General features: G+C 38.3%; 1 protein-coding gene across 1 annotated transcript; it reads right to left on the bottom strand.

Moving 5' to 3' along the window:
• Positions 1 to 560: 560 nt before the first annotated feature.
• Positions 561 to 22,019, bottom strand: LOC121331134 (WD repeat-containing protein 47-like). Its single transcript, XM_041278346.1, is given in 16 exon segments — positions 561 to 2,251; positions 2,362 to 2,580; positions 3,867 to 3,998; positions 4,514 to 4,527; positions 6,827 to 6,983; positions 7,235 to 7,404; positions 7,959 to 8,116; positions 8,463 to 8,556; positions 8,901 to 9,137; positions 11,018 to 11,196; positions 14,788 to 14,923; positions 15,883 to 16,685; positions 17,962 to 18,046; positions 18,921 to 19,004; positions 19,889 to 20,066; positions 21,763 to 22,019. Coding segments are annotated over 15 exon segments (2,769 nt in total). The 5' UTR covers positions 20,047 to 20,066; positions 21,763 to 22,019; the 3' UTR covers positions 561 to 2,108.
• Positions 22,020 to 22,606: the final 587 nt, after the last annotated feature.

The raw sequence follows: 22,606 nt of genomic DNA, 5'->3' as shown, positions 1-22,606 counted from the left end.
ATCATATATGTAATAATCACAAGTGTTATTAAATAATTAGTCGTGTACATGTAATTCGATATAACATAGTCTTGCAAAAAATATACCACTAATAAAATAAAAAAACACACTAGATGGCTTTTGATTCGATCCTCATCTTAACCATTCAGCTGTACAATCCTGGTATCAGGACAACCTCCAAGAAAGAAGAAAAAACACAATACAAGTGAAAGGAACAGTATGTCTCGCTTGAAGTGTGATGTATTGGTTGTCACTGCATCTTGACTTGAAAAGGTGTGACAAGCACCCTTGGGGTATTTGCAGTTTTATAACCACTCCATAAAACCGTCATTGCTATGTACTTCTGGAACTCCTTAAGTACAGACATAAGTGCAAATACCTTTTGATTCTCTTTGCAGTCATGGTTTTAGGTTTCTCCAGTAGTTGATACAATATATTATTTGCAGTAATATAAATACATATTACATTTAAAAACATCCCATCATTTGTAAAGTGTAAGTGTTGCTCTTTCAATTATTTCTGTAAATCTTCTTGAGAAAGAGGCAACAGGTGTAACTAAATAAAGTGTCAATGGCTTTTATTGAGAGAACACAGCACTGTCAGACTTCCATAATTCTATCACTTTTGTCATTTTTTTACCAATTAAATCAAATCAAAGCTACTTATTGTAAGTGCACAGACAGTCGTCTGGTAAATATAAACAGAAACAAACTACATTACAAATAAATATAATAAATCTACCTTTTATTTCGGCTTTTAATAAAAAAAAAAAAAAAAAAAGATTATACAATAAAAGACCTGTACAATAAGAAGAGAAATCAAAACCATTAATACAGTATGATCTGCACTTCTTAAGCAATAGGAATTTTGTTGTGTTATTAAGGAAGTGCAAAATTAGCCAATGGAAAGCAATATTTTCTCCTTTCTACGATCATGCATATGTGTATGCCATGCTTTTGTGCACATATTTAAACTGAAATATTTATATAAAACAGCAACCTATGCGTGCAGGCATAGCCTGCTATTTGAAGCTGCAATTACATAAACTGCCTCAGGCTGCCGGCAATCGAATTATACCTTCTATGGTACCCTAAACACATATGCATGATATACAAAAAGGGAAAGAAGTTAAAAACAAATCAATGAAAAACTCTAAAGTTACTGGCCTTCTTATACACACACAAACAGAATAGGATATTTTATTCCCTATTAAATACTGACATTTAACAAGCTATTTTTTTAGCAAGCAGTATTATCAACTTGGACTGCAGCAATAAATACAACTTTGAAATCAACCACATTGATTCTTAAGAATTTCTTTTTTGAAAAATGTGTTTTTAAAAATGTTTTATGCACATTTGCTATATTTACAAGGATGTAAGTGTAGGAGTTTGGTGACCTAATTCTACAACATGAAGTTCAACCCTTTCTCCACAAACCGTACCGATTACATTTTGCCAACCTAAAAAACAACCGTGGAAACAGCTTTGGACAGATCTGCTATTTCTAATGTGTTTCCAAGGAGGAATGGTTAAACACAGAGCGATCCATCTAAATAAAGCTACTGATGGAAACTGACTGACCAAGGCACCATATCATTAACACCGCATGGTTTTAACATGGAGATAGATAAGGTTTTGTATCATATTTTGCAGAAGTGGATTTTTACCACTTGAGCAGCACCCATTATACAAACCATTAGAATGATCCCAGGTTAGGGTGTAAAAGTCGGTTAAAGTTAAGTGCATTGTTGCCCTAATTAATCAGTTGCAGGCACAAAATTAGGGAATGCATTGATGAAACTGAAACACATTAATTTAGCCTTTTTTTCATGTGCACGCTTAATAACAAACAGCCATTGTACACAAGTTACAGGACTATAATTAGTCACAGAAGCATGGATGCACATGGAAGATTGAAAGCATAGTAAAATCATTTAAACACTTTCATTAGCACAAGCATACGGAGAGACACACTAATACGTGCCACCCCAGGATTTGTCCACTAGATGAGTTTCGTCAGTTTCAGTATTAACATTGAACATTTCCAGTCCATTCAGGTAGGAGTTTCTGTGCTTCATCTGCATAAAAGCGTTACTGAAAACAGTCCTATGCATTGTAAGTCCACAGTGTGACTGTTCTGTCTGCAGATGAAGACAAGAAGGACAGATCCTGTGTGTGCCATCTGCACTGTATCACCTTGTCCGCATGTTCCCCAACAACTGTGAGCGGAAGCTGCTTGGTAAGGTCTCCTAAAGGAAAGAAGGAAAATTGATGTACATGAATAAGATGACATCTGGTGAAGTGGATTGCCATATCCCCAAGACTTCCTTTCCTTAGTGGGGTTTGAACCAAAGCTTACCTTGCAAATCTGTGAGCAAGACTTTAGTGTCATAGGAGCCAGTCAGCAGGTAGTGCGCACCGGGAGAGAAGCGGACGGAGCGGACGTCACTGCTGTGAGGGCGATAGGTCTGCACCATCCGCCCCCCTCTTATATCATACAGCATGCAGCTAGTGTCCTCCTGACCAGTAGCCAGGAGACGCCCACTGGGGTCCACAGCCACGGATGCCACAGCACTGCCTGCAACACAAGCAAAGGATTGGAAGCCTGGTAACACTGCAATACCACTCACATTATCTTAGGTCATCTGTTAAATTTAACAGTACTAGAAAGACAAATGTTTCAATGAGAAGTTTTTATCGATGTCTTTCATTCCAAACCAATTAATGGTTAAAAGTTTTTCTTTTTTTTGTTACTTTAACTCAACAGCATACAGAACAATGTATTCAGCACGGAGAATCCGCAATGAATGAATGATTTATTATTGCAATTGCAGATGATTTAATGAACTGTGATGGGCGCTCAGGGCCCGATGACTGTGACTGGCGCTCAGGGCCAGAGTGACAGATAAATTTGGCAGGAGGCCTCGACCGTGGGTGCTCGATGGGTACCTGTGCGAGGCCGGCTGGAAAAACCACAGTTACATGCTTCTCAGTGCCGTAGATAGGAAATGGCTATGGGCCACCTTCCACCTTCCCCCAAAAAGACAAGGCTGCCACACCATAAATGGAAAAAACTAATACATGATTAACACACCCCACAGTGGAGCACTGCCACCTACCCCCCAAATACTGAAGAAATTAATGAAAATGAGCAGCTGAGACACGGCCTGTCCCCCAGAGCACGATTGCGGCCGGGGAAAGAGCCCAGCCTCTCCAACTTGATCATGCACTCCGCACAGCTAAATATGAACCGCTCAGCACTCAGGTAAGGAAAAACCCCCTACTCACATATTTTTAATTTTTGATGTAGGGGGAAACCTCAGGGAATCCGTGGCTGACAGCAGCCCTTCCACCAGGCTCTAACCAGTCGACTCCCGTTTCGGCTTCCCAGCGCGTGACTGAGAAGCCGAAACAAAAGAAGCGACATGAGAGAATAACACACAGAGCCTTTATGAGCTTGCTGTTGACATGTTGGTTAGGGGCGGATTCTCCTTCCAGAAAAGCAACCAAGTTTACAAATCTGATTTATTGTAGAAGTTGGGGGGGGAGTGACAACACCATTTAATTTTACTGCAGTCTTTAAATAACAGTAAATTCTCCATTTATAAGTACCCACATTACAACAGTGAACAGTACCATTATTTATATTTGAATTACTATTAATATTCCATTCAAGCTTTAGTGAACGTAATGTCTGAAACCAAACTCAGAACCCAATTTATCAACGAGTAAATAAAATTATACATTTTATTTCAGCTTGACTTAAAGGGTCAACAGGGAAAACTAAACTTGACTATTGTAAGAAGATTCCCACAGGACACCCTGAAGTATGCATTAGTGGCACAGCTATCTTGCAGTTCTTACCTGATCCGTGCAAAGCAGTGCCCACGACTCGGACACAGCTGGGCACCCTCAGGTCCCAGAACCTCACCGTCTTGTCTTGTGAGCCAGACGCAATCATCCACCCTCCCCAGGTGTAGAGCGATAAAATGTGACCTGAATTCAAACAGGACAACATTACCCACCATATTACGCAAACATTTTGCATATCACTACATTAAAACTAGTAATTACAATTATATAGAATTACAATAAGTAGTAATGGAATTTGAGATTTAAAAAAAAAATCTCCCATATATATATATATATATATATATATATATATATATATATATATATATATATATATATATAGACACACACACACACACATATGTGTATATATATCACACGCACAGTACCAGTCAAAAGTTTGAGAACACTTGCTGGAAACTAGTTTTTTTTCATAATTGACAATGTTTTACGTCGTATACGTTTCTGTAAATATTTGAAAATGAAAACACATGTTACAATATACAAAACAAAACATAAGGAGTATCAAAGCAATGTTCAAGAAAATTGAAAATTGTCTCTGAATCTTGGATTCCTCAAATTAGCCACCCTTTGCCTTAATAACAGCCTCACAAACACGAGGCATTCGGTTAACAAGTTTCAGCAGGAAATCACCCGACATGTCTTCCCAGCTCTTCTGCAGCAATTCCCAGAGATGTAGGGCACTTGTGGGTAGCTTTGCTTTGACTCTGCTGTCCAGTTCGTCCCATAAAAGTTCTATGGGATTGAGGTCTGGAGACAGGGCAGGCCAGGTCATTAGGTTGACTTGTCCTTCACTTTCCTTCTTCACCAGATAGTTCTTGCACAACTTTGAGGTGTGTTTCGGGTCATTATCTTGCTGAAGAATGAAGGACTGCCCAACTAGCCATAATCCTGATGGAATGGGATGCCACTGAAGTATGCTATGATAGCCTCTGAATGCCTCTGAAGTATGCTATGATAGCCATGCTGGTTGAGCTTGCCATGGACTTGGTAAAAATCACCTGTCTGTCAACTCTGTCACCAGCAAAGCAACCCCAGACCATGACACTGCCTCCTCCATGCTTGACAGTGGGAACCACACATGCAGAACACATGCGCTCACCCTCTCCGAGTCTTACAAATACTCGGCGATTGGACCCAAATATTTCAAATTTTGACTCACCGGTCCATAAGACCGACTTCCACTCCTCAAACGGCAACTCTCTTCCTCTTATTCTGCACTCTTAACAATGGTTTCTTTGGAGCAATTCTTCCAGTTAGGCCAGCTTCACGCAATCTCCTCTGAACAGTTGATGTTGAAACATCTGTACTTCTAGTAGCATTTAGCTGTGCTTGTATTTCAGGGGCAGTAAATCACCGGTTTCGCAGACTTGTGGCTCGAATGAACTTGTTCTCTGATTCTGAGGTCACCCTTGGCCTGCCTGACCTTGTTCGGTCTTCATGAGTGCCAGTTTCTTCAAAACGTTTGATGGTCTTGGCCACAGCAGTCACAGACACTTGCAAAGTTCTTGCGATTTGTCTTAAAGATTGACCTTCATTTCTTAAAGTAATTACAGAGAGTCTTTTTTCTTTGCTTAACTGAGCGTATTTTGCCATTTTCTGCTCCCTTACATTCAGGAATGACAAACTTGAACCTATGCTACCTATATTTATAGTAATCATGGACCCTCACCTGTTAACAATAATTGGTGACAAAAGGTTAATTAGGTAACGTGCTAGTTAACTCAGAGAACATCTAACAAAGACACTTTTATACTTAGGCCAGTGTTCTAACACCATGTTATACACATTTCAGACTTTTAACTGAATTGGGCTTCAGACTGAAATCCCCTTGCTTTGGGAAACCATTTCATTGAAATTGACCAGATTTACATTTTCATTTTAAAATTAAATTTTCGAATGCAATTCACTTATGATTATCAGCTTATACAAGTACACGTATCATATAATGAAATATTAAGTGTCTATAGGCAAGTTTACACAGTTAAAAGAATAGATAATCATGAAAAACCTGGTGGAGAGAGAGAGAGACACACACACACACACAGTGCTCCCTTGCTATAACACGGGTCTCAGGGGACACATAATATGAGCATTATAACTGAAGAGCATTACAAATGGGAAGTGGGTTGGGGGCGCAGCAGGACACCTCACACATCTGACTAAAATACAAAATAAAATATCTCCCTCTCTAGAATCCACATATAGTGAAGCAAAAATGTAAAAAAAAAAAACATTCCCTCTCTTGGATCATTTTAATTAGTAGTTTTTAAACTGTAAATAGCCTGGCTAAACGGCGGTCAGGAGTTCGAAGCAACAGACACGCAAACGAAGCGCGAGAAGGAGAGCAGGTCGGGCGAGGGGAAGAGGGAATGGGCTCGACCCAGGTTTGGTTGCTGGAGCGGGGCTGAAGTGTCTCGTCTCCTGGAGAAAGCTGCATCTCCCCTTGCAGCAAAAAAGTAAATACATTAGGAAAGATAACCACGTAATAGGCCTAATATTTAGTTAGTTATAAAACGAATGCTGAATAATATGTCTGTGCTATGCTGTGCCAGCGCAGCTTTTCTTCAGTTCAGATACTGTATCAAAAGGGAGAGACAGAAACGGAAGTTGTTTACAGTTTGAACAACATCGGTACTGTATTTACTGTAGAAATATTGCATGAATCACTAGTATAGGGAATTGGGGAACATGCTGTGAGAGCGTTATATCCGAGGCGTGTTATAACCGAAAGCCTTATAGCGAGGGAGCATTGTGCGTGCGTGTGTGTGTGTGTGTGTGTGTGTGTGTCGATAGATATATATATATATATATATATATATATATATATATATATATATATATATATATATATATATATATATATATATATATATATATATAAGTTGAGATGATATACTAAGTCAATTTAAAGGGATGTCTAAATTTACCTGTGAGGACCATCAGAGCACTAAGCATGTAAGCCCTGCCCTCTCTGACAGTCTGTGGTGTAAATATTGCAGTCTCCAGCACCAGCGCTTATTAAAATAGCTCCCCCACTTTCTGGACCTTCCATGAAAGCCAGGTCCCGAATTGTGCCATCATGCATACTGAACTCCAGATCTGGGCCTGCAGGAACAAACAGCTGTTTAAGCAATGACAGAAAACCCCAAGGCAAGGGGGGGAAAGAATCTGACCTGAAACATTTTCACATTTCCGTTCTCTTGACCCACTCTGGCAATATTAGGAGAGAAACACTCAGCAGTCTTTTGAGCTTTTGAGGATCCAAGGGTTAAATAAAGATTGCAAGGTGCCACATGAGGTGAGCTCCAACACTTCAGCACATTGTTTACTTTATTTGTGTATTCATATGATCTCACCTGTAGCATTGCAAGTTTCAGCACTGAATGGTAAAACTTTTACGTATTTGTCATTGGAACCCGTTGCCAACAGCTGTCCGCAGTGACTCCAGGCCACGCAGTATATGGACCCCTTGTGGTGTTTGTTCCTTTTAAAGCGCACTGTAGGTTGCTTTGGGGTGCTATAAGCACTGCAGAAAAAAAACATTAACAACATGTACTCATTTTCATATATAATATAATTAAGGTTTCTGATTTTTCTGTGTTTTACGCATACTTTTCTATCTATTTAAAAAATGTATTTGATACCTGTTAAGCCTTTTTTGTATCTCAATCACAACTGAGAAAAGTGTTAATAGTAAATTTGATTTACTGGGTTTTTCTATGAAACAACTAAAAGGGCTTTAAATCGTCTTTTTCATTTCAAAGCAAAAGCGACTCCTCTTTATTAATGGAAATACAGTCACGCAGAATGATTGTAATAAAGTGTGCCCAGCATAAAATACTTTATTTTTCATTATAGCTTTAATAAAGATTACTCGCTTGTCGTCGGAAAACAAAGAAAATCAGAAGTCCTAAATATAATCATACTTTAAACTGCTTTAGAAAAGGTTATGCAAGAAAACAAAGAATTGTAGACAAGTATAGATATATAGTTTAATGACCTGTTTGAGACAATATCAAAGATTCTACAGAATGTTACGTATTTTTTTAGAATAGATTTCTTAGTTAGCGCGCCTCCTACCTTGGATCTAGTACCTCTGGGTAGGCACATACACGTAGTGTTTTGGAGTTAGAGCCCACAGCATACAACGCTCCGCTGGGATGGAAGGCGACGGCTCTGACAGCCTGTGTGTCTTCCATTGTGTTGATGGCGACAAACTGGGTTTTAGCTTTTTCACCCTAGACAATATTTCAGAGGAAACAACAATAAGTTACCACCATGTTACCACTTGTTAGTAACAATAGGGTTTGGATGAAGTGTTCCATTTTCAGAGAGCTCTGATATGTTTCCATTAAGTACACATTTTTCTATACATGCTTATGCGAGGAAAGTCACAAACCTCTGGTCAATTCCTGTGTACAGTATATGACTTCAGTGTTTTTTTTCTGTTTTTAGGTTTGGTAGAAATAGAAATAGACCTTCTCGTAATCTTTTCAACAAAACACGTTAGCATCTGCTCTGTTTTAGTACAGTGAGCATTCTTCCAAAGTATGGTTTTATTATATATTTCTATATTATCCTTACCTCTTCTCCCCTTGAACGTGTTGGGGAGAATGCAGGATCCTCCAAATGCAGCAGCTGTGCAGCACGGTCTCGAAGCTCACCTACAGAGTTTGCACTGAAAAGGAGAACAAAACAAACACATTTCTTAAATTACCTTATTAGATTTCTGCTGTAAGACGTTGAATGTGATTGTGGAATAAATCACTGAATTTACAATTGGCTGCAGAATCAGCCCTCGTGACATACCCCTCTCCTGCTCATCAATTGTTATATAACTACTGCACATGTATTTATGTTTCTCTTATCTATATCCCACAGAAAATACAAAAAAATACTCATGATTATGCATTCATTATTAGGTCATGGTTAAAATCTCACCTTTTTAAATGCTATCACCTGTCTCATCCCTTAGCTGATAATGACAGATATAAATGGTTTAATGTAAAATGTACAGCTTACCCTTGACACAAAAATACTGGGGACTCATCTAAGGAAGGTATCCCTCTAGCTCCAACTTTCTGGGGAGTGCTGGTGGTCACTTTTTGGCCTTCCTTCTGCTGACCCTTTTCATGAGTTACGCTGCCATCAGCAGGGCTGCTGTTTATATTGTTTCCATTGCACTGCTGATTGAGAGACTGCACCTCACCCCCCAGATGGTCTATTCCAACATTCAGTTCCTCCAGCTTCTGAACAGACCTGCAGGAAAACACGTTTTTTTTTTTTTTTGCTGTGTTTTTGTGCTCGGTAAAGAACAGAGAACCACTTCTTAATCTGGTTCAGTTTTTCTGGGCTCCATTTCCAAATAAAGCTTTTTTATTCTCATTTTAACCACAACTTTACTGATCTGAGAGGTGTTGAAATAGCCTACTGAATGTTGCATAGCAACTGCAGAAATTCAAAAAAGAGCAATTCAATGTGCACAACAAAGACAACTTTTAAAGTTATTCTATGTGTCCTTTAGTTTTGAAAGCAAGAAGCTCTTAACAGCCAAAGACTACTGGTTAATGGATTTTGAGTACCAATCACAATTTTTATAATTAGGATGTTGCTTCAGGGAAGATTTGATTAAATTGACAATATCCTGAAATGTTAAATTGGACAGCTTATACAAGCAGTGGTAGTAATTTGCTACGTGCAGACAGGGTTATGTCCCTCGTGAAAAAAAATGTACGTTCTCCTAAGAGTGGCTTTTTCCTTGGCCTGTGACCACTGAGACCTTCAGCATGCAATACTCGACCTGTGGTTGAAATGGAAACCCCAGTCTCACTTGCAGTCAATTCACTATGAATATCTTCAGCAGTCAATCTCGGATTGTTATTAACCACCTTCTACTTGTTCTTGGTAAAAGAACCTTCTTTCTTCCAGACCGAGGGAGCGCTGTGACAATACCATGAGTCTTGTGCTTCTTGATAATAGAAATAATAGCTGAAATTGGGATACTCAAATGCTTGTAAATCTTCTTGTACTCTTCTCCAGATGTATGACAATAAAGAGCTCTTTACTTTTTCCCATATTGACTTACTGGTAATGACAGCAATCACCCTATGCCTAACCCTTTTATACTCTAAGAATGTTCACCTTCAATCCAGCATTTTCTAGAATTAGGTTCTGCATTATCATTCTGAAATTTCTTGTACACAACTAAAAGCGACTTGTGATGCTCTGTACCACACAGACCTTTAACATGTACAAGGAATACTGAGAACAACAGTAATGAGTTCTCTTCAGGCACATCAGAAAGTGCAGTCTGTACAATGACAAACACATCTGTCCCTTTTGGCAGACAGTGACAATCTTACACCCAATTAGTGTTCAGATTTCCCCACCCCCCCATTGGGAGATATAATTAGACTGTGAATCCTAAGCTCAATATGGCCTCAGCAGCAAAAGCTTCTCAGTACACCACGGCAGGTGACTTCACTGGCATTCAAAAGGCTGCTATGAATCTTTTAAACCTTTCATAGTGACTGTACAAGATGAATATTTAGATGTGTCCAGAAATCTACACATAAGAGATCAAAGAGGATTTCAAATATACTAAAAAAACTAAGATGTTTTTAGTTTTGATGGCTAAGATTCAAATCTGCAATATAACATTCAGATTATGTTAAACAATCTTCTCCGTCCCCTTTTTCATCAGATTTCTGTTTTCTTGCTTAAACTGGTTCCAAATCAACACAAGGTTCAATGAGCGATTTGGTATATGTACACGAAAGCAGTATTCTAAATATTAGATTTTCGAGTATGGTTTTTACAAGACAGTATAATTCACACATTTCAATTCCATGATTATATGCAGGCATCATATTTAAAATACTACCACAACAGGTGAGGTTGCACTTTGTGGTCCACTTGGAAGCATTGTGAATTCTGTGTAAGGATGCTCTGTGGAACAATTCCTGTTGTATTCAGAATCATGGTTACAAAAAAAACTAGGATGCAAGTTATTTGGAATCATAATACCCGAAATCCTGCAAAATGCCTTTCAATGCAAGTGGAACGAAGTAGTTCTTCCCAAACCAAACCCTACTTGATGATCTAAACATAGTGACGCGGTGTGGGAGGCGTAGGCTGACCTGTTGAGAAACTTCTCAGTAAGGTTCTGCTGTTGATCAAGCCCGTCCTCCTGGTTCACTCCCCCCTCCTGTAACATCTGCTGGTACAGCTGCCTCTGCTGCTCCTTCTGCTCCAGATGTTGCTGGTAACGCATGCGCTGGCGGTAGTACTCCTGGAACTGTTCTGTGGACTCACGCAGCTGTGGAGGAACAGGAAACACTTCAGTTTTCATTACTCCACCGCGCTTATCTAGTTCTGAAACAGAAGCTGTGGCGCAGGTGAACAATATTATTTAAGACAATAAATATAAATACACATATTTGTGTTAAATCAATCTACAATCCAACTAAATAATTGTCATCATTGGATTATGGCATTTTAGTATTTTCTGAAAATTCTGGGAAGGATCGTTTTTTACAGTACTTATTTTAAATGTTTTAAATAGTGTTTTTTTTTTTTTTTTTTTAATGTACAGCCCCATGTATATGACATGTCATAGCTACAAATAAAAACGCCATTGTGACCAACTAAGGGGGCATTTTAGCTTAAAAAAAAAAATGTTGATTAACTACTTACACACAATGTGTCAGTGATGTACTCAGTGACTTGTGCATTATAAGATCATGTACACATCAAGTCAGAAATGTTTGTTGCTACGCAGCCATGTCACTGCCATTTGTGCTGTCCGGTTTGTCATGCAAATGTAATATGGTCCAATCAGAATGAAGCAGCCGTTTCATTTATGCCTGTTGCCATGTTACGCTACACGTCTCAATTTCAATTTATTCTTACTGTTATCGAGTGATGTGCATTTGAAGAGATTTTTGGAATCGGTTCCGAACCGGGTAGTTTGATTCTGGTTCCAAAACTATTTAGAAAAACATGTCCATATATCAACGTGTGAGCAGAAGTTCCGACAATATTGTGCAATCTATAAAATCGTCATGTTTAATTAAAGTTAACAAAATAATCAATTATCTCCAATTTGCACAGCAACAGTTTTATTACAACAGCGAAAGCCATTGTGTGCACAGAGCTTACAATTAAAAAAAATCTTTGACCACATGGTATGTTCAAACAGGTCAGTGTATGTTAGGATCCCAAGCCGAAATACTACCCCATCAGCTTGGGGTTAAATTACTTTTTTAAATAGCTGAAATCATGTCGTTCTGCTTGGGGTTGTCTTGCAAACTATCCCCTTGAGGTGCTGAAGGTTCATTTTGCCAGAAGCGTTCTCATCACTTCATGTAAAAGTGAGACTGAATTATACTCCAAGGAAATATATAGAATTAAAAAAAAGAAAAAAAAAGAAAAAACTGTTATTGTAGTAATAAATATTTTGCAAAAGTGTGAACGTGTCAATTATAGTTATCAAATATATATATTTGACAGAAATTAATAATCAGTTTTACTAAAAACATAATCACTGCAACCAGATCACTGACATTTGTATCCGGTTCGTCGGGTACCCGATTTCAAAGGAAGCGGTTTGCATATCTCTATTGCTATGCACAGCATGGCGCAAGAAAAGAAGATATGTTGGCAATATTCCATAATAGTAAACATTTTATTTATGTATCTACATGTTTTTATACCAGTGACTGGGGCTTAATTATTTTTGTTTTATTAATTATTTCCCTAATTCTCGGAACTAGTGGAATTAAATGTAATTAATAATTGATGGTAATTAAACAGCATTGTTAATCAGCACTAATTCTTAACTTCTTTACTGTGAAAAGGGGGCGATGCCTAAGCTCAGCTGATCTCTGGGGGGGGGGGGGGGGGGGGCATTGTTACGAAAAGGTGAAAAGGTTGAGAAACACTGATTTAAAAGAATAAAATTTAACAACGTAGTTCATGCCAATTTATCTGGGGGTCATCTGCTTCTACCTCCCCTCCCCTCTAAACACCAAGAAGCATGGCACTGCTTATCTTTTGAAGGGCAAATCAGGAGGATTTACTTTGAAAAGTTTCCTATTACAGCAGCATGATGAGCAAGTTCCTAACAAACCCATGGATCCTTATGTAGTTCATAACTAATAGTAACTTTATCACAACATACAGGACATTCTTTTGGGGTCTGGTAGAAAGTTTGTCAAGATAATGTTTATTAAAGGCATCCCTTCATAGTTTGCTTCAGTCTATCATCACCACAAAGTTTTTTGTCAACAGAATCACACACTAAAAAAAGAATGCTTGCTTCATGCCTTTCCCTAATTATTGCTATACAGTAGCTTTGTAAAGCATTTCCCTAAGTAGACTACACATTTACCTACCATGTTCTACTCCATGTATGTATATAAATAGAAAATGTCTTGGAGGTAGCTTAAAGTATTTTTAAACGTGCTAGGAATGTGAGTTATTTTATTTGCAGGACTGCATTCTGGTTTGGTTTGCATTAGGGGGCGCCGATAATAAATCATTGAAAGCACACAAGCTCCCTCACAAAGTAAATCTCCACCAAAACCACACATTTGTACTTTATCTGACCTCACGGTGTCTTTTTAAGCTTGAGGTTTTGCAGTACTGGCTGATGAGATTTTAAGTGTCCTACCAATCACACCACCCTCTGTGACATGTTGGAGAAGATAAGCCGTCTGAAATTGAAAAATCAGTCAGAGAATCTTTATTTACGGTCTGCGGTTCAGATGTGTCCAGAGTCACAGGAGATTTAAAAGATCAATACGTGCATTGGTTTACATTTACAGTGTGGTATACCCTCTGCGTGTAGCCCCTGGCCTGGGTTTCTACTCTTAGATGAATGTATTTGTAAAACTACGCACTACATTAGAACAAAACAATTCCACCTTCACCCTCACTATTTTTAAATCAAGGCACTCATTCAGCCACAGCCCTTGTATTTAGGCATCATACAGACACTGGTGCATGTTATCAATCAGGGTAAGAAAAAAAGGCCCTGTTAGAAGCTAAAATCTGTACTTGATTGGGTAAATAAATCACTTACTATAAATGTTTACATTTATTACATTTAATTTAGACTGGGGGGGGTGGGGGGGGCGACACAACATAATTGTTTTCATGCTGATTGAATTTAAACTTGTAGCTTCCAAACTCCATTAGGAAAGTCACTCGGAATTCTGCTGTGTCTCTGGACAGCAGTTCTTTCCGTATGCTACCCATTCCAGCTTTGCTTGATAATCAAAGCAGCACATATCTGAATAGGATCCTTACAACACACAGAGATGTCACTCCTACCCACAATATCAAAGTGTTAAAAAAGGGCTATAAAATCAAACAAACTAGAATTCACTTTGGACTGCTTGATTGCAGGATATCAATCTATACTCTCTTAAAGTCCCCTTTACATAAAGATATTCAACTATACATTTTATTTTAAGAAATAGCACTTTCTAAATCTTCACCCTCATCTCCTTACAATCTGTAACTTGATTTCTGACAAGGAATACAATATTTAAATGTTCCATTTAGATTCTTATAAATAATAATCTTTAAAAACAAGCCTCCATATAGAACAGCCTTATTCAGTTTAGCAGTCACAATCCTCTAGGGAAGACAATGCTGCAGCAGTTTCATGTCTCCTTTGGGGCCAGTGCCTGTCATTTCAGTAGCCAGCCATGCAAATAAGGTTTTCACAGCGAGTACTACAGGAAAAGAATGAAAGCACAGCACAGCAAGCCAACCAGCCTAAAGCACAACGTGTTTCAACTTATTCCTGAGCTCCCTGGACGTTCAAATATAGAAAACAAAAAAAACAGTGACACTAATGGATTCAAGTAATTTCCAGGCTGGATTTAACCCCCCGACTTGCCTCATTCTTCTCTGGTTTTCCTGGTCCTTGGCTCGAGTCAGGTGGGGCAGGTTCACTCACTGGGGCTGGGCTTGGACTCTCACACAAAGTCCGATGGCCACTGGAATTCATAAGTCCATCAACAGGCGTCTCGGTCCTAAGAAAATATATAAACAGTTATCTGTATTAGCCACGCCCCACAGACTACAGTTTTTAGTATGCAACTTTTCAAATCATTTGATAAATATTATGGATTTATATACATGTTATTATTTAATTATGCTAATGATACCAAACTAGAACACCGAGGTAGAACTACAGTAGCATGTGCAGCCTTATTGAAACTTAGTTTAAAACAATCATTTTTATATGGCCTCAGCTGTCAGAGCAATATGCTCCAGTGCCTCCAAATTGTTCCCACATATACCAATAGTAAATGTAACAATCTCTGAGTGGATTAATTTGAGTTTTAAAAGGGAGGTCTGTAGTTTGTACATTGCAGTTTGGCATCAGTACCACTGTACTAACCTGACAAGTTCACCTGTCAATCATGCATCCTGTTATGGGGCTTTTGTGTTTTTTATTGTACTTTGTCCTGCTTAACTCTGGACTTTGTGCTCATTTATAGTTTGTGTACAAAAATGCTAAATGATTATGAAGAGAAGAAATATCCAACACATTTCTTAAATGCTTGTGGATCAGATTGGAAAGTTGTTTATTTAAAATCAGCATGACTTGTTTAGAGTAAGTATGGTAATGCTGGATGAAGCTAGTCCTAGAAGTAATATAATTGTCTTTGTAACCAGAGTTCAGAACATACAAGTCCTACAGCTTTTCAATTGGAGAGGAGGCTGGGACAGGCCCAGTAAATCTAAGCAGAAAATGCTGCTAGTCCAACTACACATTAATGTGCAAATATACCAAGTTATATCCAATTTAAATGAAGCCATTCCAGACTGAACTAAACCTTTATAAACTTGTGACCCACCCAAGAAAACAATAAATAAGGGAGGCAAGTTGCATCAGTGTGCAAGCTACAAAAGGAAAAAGGCTAAAACAATACAAAAAATTATTAAGAGACAGTATTTTGGCTGCATAGTTAAATAAACAGCCTACCTCTCTGGGGACTCTTCATAAATACTGTGACAATCTGTGTTCTCCAGCATTAGGCTTCTGCTCAGGTTTTGACCCGCAGGACAATGGAAGTTAGCAAAGGAGTGAGACATTGCAGAGGTCTTATTGCCCAGGTCTGTGACTCTCTTATCAGGATTGGTCAGTCCGTAGGAGAGCCCATCCAGCACAGGGTTCAAGGAGCGAGACATGTAGGTATCGGCCGATTGGGGCCGCCTCATTGGAGAGGAAGGGTACGGAGAAAGCTTATTAATCAGAGGAGTCAGGAGGTCCGTGTGTGCAGCTTTCGCGGGTTTCACTAGCTTGTCCACATGAATGCTGAGCATCTTCTGCTCGAATGCACAAGAGAAAACGCTGGGAGACAGGTTCTGAAGCCACGAGAGCATGCTTAAATCCAGGTCATCGCAGCCGTTGCCACAAAGCATGTCGATGCCCAGCAGCACTTCGCTCTCTGTGATCTCCTCTCCAGTGGCCTTGCTCTGGCAGAACTCCACACAGCACTCATAAAGCATCCCTTTAATGATCAGCTGGAAGAGACGGTTGTTGCTGGCCTTGAAGCCGGCCTCACTCAGCTTTCTGTCGGCGGGGATGAACTCTGCAACCATGATGCAAGCCTCCTCGAAGCACTGCACCCGTGCCGTGCTGGGGTTCCAGTCCTTGAACTCTGCGTGGTTGGTCAGGCGAGGCAGGGTGAGGAGCAGGCAGAGTTTACTGTAGTCGTCTTTGGAGGGGCAGTACTCTTCCAGGCCATGGAGGCACTTGACAGCCTCCTGCATTGTAAATTCCAGCTGGAACAGAATACAATGTAACTAAAATAGTTGATTTATCATTTAGTGTTTCAATTTTAGTTACCATAAAAGTGTCAATTAGAATTAATAAGGGCAGTAATGTGACAGGTCTGTATTTTGATTATTCTGGAGGGCTACAAGAACAACCTCAACGGCTCACAGTTATTACAGTTTGCGTCATTTGATCAAGTTGTAAGATCTTTGTTTGTCTGTATTTACATAATATAAAACTTCCAATAAGGACCTAAACATTTCCATTGTGCAACGACAGATCTAAACCTCACAAGGGTCCTGATTGTATTATATTTCATTAATACGTGCAAGGCTTTACAGCAAAATGAAATGTAATAAGTACAGTTGCTTGCAAGGGATTTGAAAACAAGTTGTTATGGTATCATCCACACTTTGCGCCCACATTAGTCATATGTGCAATATAAACCTTTACAACCTGTCACCTTTCTGTCACACTTGAATAATCAAAAGTCTGAAAAGAGAAGTGTAAAACCTAGGCTTTTAGCTTTTTAACACATCTGACCCAGCAAGTCAGATGATGGATTAGGAAAGATTCCCTCTCCATGAGTAAGGCAGTATACATTCATGTATAATAAATGACACACTAGGACCATTCTACAGGAAAGATGGAGGACATTTCTCACTAGATTGGACCATAGTTAAAAGAAGCCACATTATCCATTCTCAGCTTTAAACTGCATGGGTCTGGATTTAAAAAAAAAAAAAAAAAACTTATAACTGTGGATCTGTAAACAAAATCTTTCAAATATTTCAAATTGTATTTTTAATTGATATCATTAATGCTATTTGATCATTACTGTTAAATACCTTAAAGAGAACAAGGAGCTGTGTACAAGGCTTTAGTCATACATAATAAATGACTGGACTGCACAATACACGATTTGAATAACATGTTCTACAGTGTAGTTATATTTCATAAACTACTCTCCTCCCTGGGCTTTATAGAACTTAAAAACATCACATATAAAAACAGTGCAAAGCTTTCCAAGAGTTAACAGAAGCCAAAGAAGTCAATTCAAATGATCTACTACACTAGCCATTCAAATAAAGCTTGTGCATCTGTCACTTTAGCTCTAGTTTTCAGAAATAACATTTAAGAAGTCTTTCATATCCTGTTTCTGCTATCTCTACAGTAGAGGGATATTCTGGAGTTGGGTTTATTTGATGAAATCACATTTTAGGGCTACACCTTTCCATTTGGTCATGGTTCCTTTGTTAATCAGCAGTTTAATAAACCACTTACATGCAGAGGCTCGTCCTCTGCTGACATTGCGTTGTTCACACACAAGGCTTCAAGGAATTTCTGCTTCAATATTATATACCGAAATCTAAAAGGAAAGGAAAAAAGTCTTTCAACACTAGAATGTACTGTGATTTTAAAATTCTGCAACAAAAATAGTTAATCCTAGATTGGTTCCTTTTTGAGCATATTTTAGAGCAATGGTGTTCCCTTTTCTTTTTCCTTAAAAAATTTTCTAGGCTGCAAATACTTAGTTAATCAAATTATACTTAATCTCAAGATCCTGCCTTATCTTAGCGCTGTATGTTAACGGCTTCTGTATTGTAGTGATAAAAGGAAAGTAAAAAATATATAATTACAAACATGTTTTGACATTTGAGACCAAAGATTCCGCAACTGTAATTACAGAAGTTATTTTTCAATATGTGGGATTTAAAGTCCCATTAAACACCTTATATGCAACAACAAAAAAAAAAAAAAACTGGTCCTGTTCTCATGTGTGCTCACGAAAGGAGTTCCTTTTTTAATCATATAACTTAATTTCGCATTCTTCAGCTCGACAAAAATAATTCAGGACTGATAGGGTTAACTTTCCACACAAAGACAGAAATCTATACAAATGAAATGAATCCTACAAGGAGCCATTAATCCACATACTTCTCAGTGTACTAAGTTACCAGTTCCTAGTTGAACTACAGTCCCTCACACCAGTCTTTAGTGGAGTCACTCTGACTTGTCATTCTATTTTTCATGAATGCTGTACTAAAATTCCTAAACAATGTTGTGCCATGCATCAAGGTATTTTATGTCAAAACACTTGAATCAGTGGAAAGTAAAGTACAACACATTTTAATATCACAGACCCTCATCACCGGTAAACAAAGTTCTGCTATATCATATGGTAATTAAGTTTGCAAAACATCTGCTGTAAAGTGTGTGCTCCGATTAACAATGTAGTTTACCGTTTTTTATCAAACTTCTCCATGCATTCCAAGGGCTGGATGAACTGAAGAACCTCATCCCATTGGCCATCGAGTACCAGCTGTCTGTATAAAACAAAACAAAAATAGACAGATTTTTTTTCTTTTTGAAGATGTTTTTCGTTAATCCATCTATTGGGAAAACATTAAAATCCAGATTAATTGCTAAATAAAACCAATGCTAACGACAAAACTGTTCAAATTAGATATTCTGATGTCTAGGGTTACTGCCGTGTTCTTTTTCCATAACAATTACAAGATACGAGCATCAGCTGCAGAGTCACTTACAACAACATCTCATCTGAAAGATGGAGCACAAGGAGGTTCAATGACTTGCTCAGGGTTACTCTCCAACAGGCTTTCCAAGTAGAATTGTGATAACTTTAATGTGCTGTACCATACAGTATGGTGTTCTCTTTTAATATATACACTAAACTCACAAAGCTCGCAAGAAAGAAACATGACATCCATGACGTTGTTGACATTTCACAAAATGATTCTACCCCTATACCCATGTTTATAATCAAGAAGAACAATGAATTTAGATTAGCAAGTACTGTATGTGGCTGGAATAGTTTAATTGAGACTATTTCAATATGATTTATAAGAGTTTCAAGTAAAACAGCTAATTTTCTTTGAAGAAGGAATAGTCTGCAGGAGCCAGTTTGCCTTGGTTTTAATTGCCAGGGTATTGTTTTTCTTCATTGAGTTTGTATGTCTCAATCTTTGCCAAAGTGAATACCTGCTATAATTTGGATTACACAAAGAGTATAAATATAGGCCACAAAATGAATGGATACTTACTGAGCATTTGGTGGAACAAGAGGATACTGAACGAGTTTCAGAGAACACAATTCACACTGAATGCATTTTAATATTGGTAAAGGTCCATGGCCAGCCATATAATGAACTCACTTCATGTATTTAAATATTCTTCCATACACACCTACCTGAGAAAAAGCATGTCGTCAGAGTATAGGCCATTGATGACCCCACTCTCCTTCTCAAGAGACAACATGCTGATATGAAGCTTCCGTGAGTTCAGAAAATCCAAGATCAGCTTGATGATCTCCACCTCCTTAATGTTTATTATCTCCTCTGCTGTCATTATGTCAGCTTTGAAATGAACTGCAAAAAAAACACACTTTTGAGAATTGTAGTTTTGGACCTTAATGCCAAAACATGTGTATTTGTTATTGTTGCTAATGTTTTACTATAATAAACACCAATGTCACTTTAGTTACAAAGGGTTCCCATTAAGTATTCTCAACTTTATCAGGGTCTGTACAGTGTAGGCTCATTCCACATAATAGCATCCCACAACATTTTGTTGTAACATCAGAAACAGCCAACTTAAAAGGAGCTTGATGTTTTGCAAACTTAACTACCACCCCTTATTTAGCTTCAGTGCCAGTTTCCAGTTCAGTTCTTCTAAATGTGCAGTTGAACTTTTCATTTCTAAAACGCTAACATGTAACGTATACCAAGACATAGTAAAGCACTGAAGATCAGGACTCTTTCCACGTCATCATGCTGTCCCATTCTGCTTTACATAAACAGTAGGAGTAAATGATACAGCACGTGTTTACTCTTAAGGGACACTCAGTCATGCACACAAAGCACTGGAGTCGGAAACTAACCCTGGCTCCTCCTTTAAGACCAGTTACCTTTGTCTCTGTCAGTGTAATCCAGAAAACGAATACATATAGACAGAGAGATAGACAGACAGATAAATAGATAGATACTTCACATTCAAAATAATAATCAGAATTCAACATATTCTACGCGCAGCTGCATGCAATAAAAACAAAGATATATTGAATGCATTCCATTAACAACTGTTCGTTTGTTAGCCGAATGAAAATTTAAAATACAATAATTTAAGTCACATATTTAGTGACTAAAGGTGTGTGTCCCAGTGCATGCTACGACGAGGGATAAGACACAACGTTTGGCTGGGTTCAATAGCCATATTCACTGATATAATAACATGAAGGTTAACCAATAAACACAGTATTAACAAATACATACCTAAACACTTATTTAAAAAAAAAACAAAAAAAACAATTAACTATTTAAAAAAAGAGAGAGATTACTAAAACAAAAGCAGCAAACATCTAGACCAGTATGTTTTTATCTGAAGGAGCAAAACCAGCATCTCACTTTTGTAATAAATAAATAAATAAATAAAATAAACACATCAAATGTATTTACCCTGCCCTCTCGCATTCTGTCTGTGTTTTTTTTTTTTCCTTTCAGAATTCACTCCAGACAGAGGGCTCGTTATTTGGCAGGAAAGCGACAGAGCCTTCAGTGCGCATCCTCCTACTCAATTGCAACTGAGAGCACCATTTGGCAGGTTTCTTGGGCTGGTCTGAACCAGTACTTTACATACAGTTACAATGACAAGATAGCGACTGTCACCGTATTACCGTACAACAAGAGCACTCTGAATGCACACAACCCCCTTTTCAACACCATAAGCTACATTGTAGGAACAATCAAAAATAGACTCTTGAATATCGTGACAAAGAAACATGTGCTCACTTCTAGTTCAGTGTCTGTCTGCCTTTATAGGTGTAAATAACACAGCCTTCTTTAGAAGGGCACAGCAACTTCATCTGCAAACAAAACCACTGAGACGAAATTATCAAATAAAACGCATTTGTTGTATTGTCCACACCAGTCAAACTACCATCGGATCATTAAGCAGCAAGCAATACACTCGACACAACCCGTTGTGACTGTTAGATCGTGTAAAAGAATAGACAGAAGCAGAATATACATCATCCCCACCATCATTACATTGATACCACGTTCTCACCTCCTCAGCGCTATAAATACATGTATTGTTGTTTTAATGTCCAGGTCTGTTTAACAGACAAATTGCTGTTTTTATTTGTGATTTATTTACTGTTTTTTTTTTCCGTTGCTGCGCCCTTTTCTCTTGTTGTCGTCTCCTCCCACAGTATCATCGCTGGTTGACTCTTGGTTGTCAAGCGGATTGCACTTAACAGCCAATCACAGTCGAGCAATCTGCACCGGCACTTTCAGGACCCACATCCCTCGGCTGTCTTTGGCACTGCCTTCATTCCATATCCTGCAGATGCAGAGCTGGGTATATCGTAGCACACAGGCGAAGGTGATTTTTATCATACAGATAGGTAAATTAGCATAGTTAACGAGTACTGAAACTGTGTTGATGCGTTGCGCTACGCTGTAAAAAATATGCATGATCACTTTTACACTTCAGTAATCCTTCCAAAGTTATCTTTTGTCCACTCTTCATCATGCTGGCAGTGAAATTTACATCCCCGACAGTTATTTTGGGAGTTAGGGACACTTGCTCTTTCAAATTACACACACACACACGTGTGTGTGTGTGTGTGTATATATTACCATAGTTACCATATATATGACAGTCCGTCAGCTGTAATAATAACCCACAAAACTAATTTCAGCTCCAATGTGTAGTTGTCAGGGAAGTAAAGCTAATTCTTTTTGATTTACGAATAAGGGGGGGGGGGGGGGGGGGGGTTCAACACTGTCTTACAAGGTTAAACTATTTTTAACCGTGGGGCACAACACCTAAAAAGGAGAGAGCAAAAAAAAACAAAAAACAAAAAAAAAACAGGTTTTTGCGTTATATATATATATTATATATATAT

Source organism: Polyodon spathula, chromosome 18 (genome assembly GCF_017654505.1).
Source record: "Polyodon spathula isolate WHYD16114869_AA chromosome 18, ASM1765450v1, whole genome shotgun sequence".
Lineage (NCBI taxonomy): Eukaryota > Metazoa > Chordata > Actinopteri > Acipenseriformes > Polyodontidae > Polyodon > Polyodon spathula.
The sequence above is the reverse complement of the archived record's forward strand: the minus strand, read 5'-3'. Positions and strand labels throughout refer to the sequence as shown.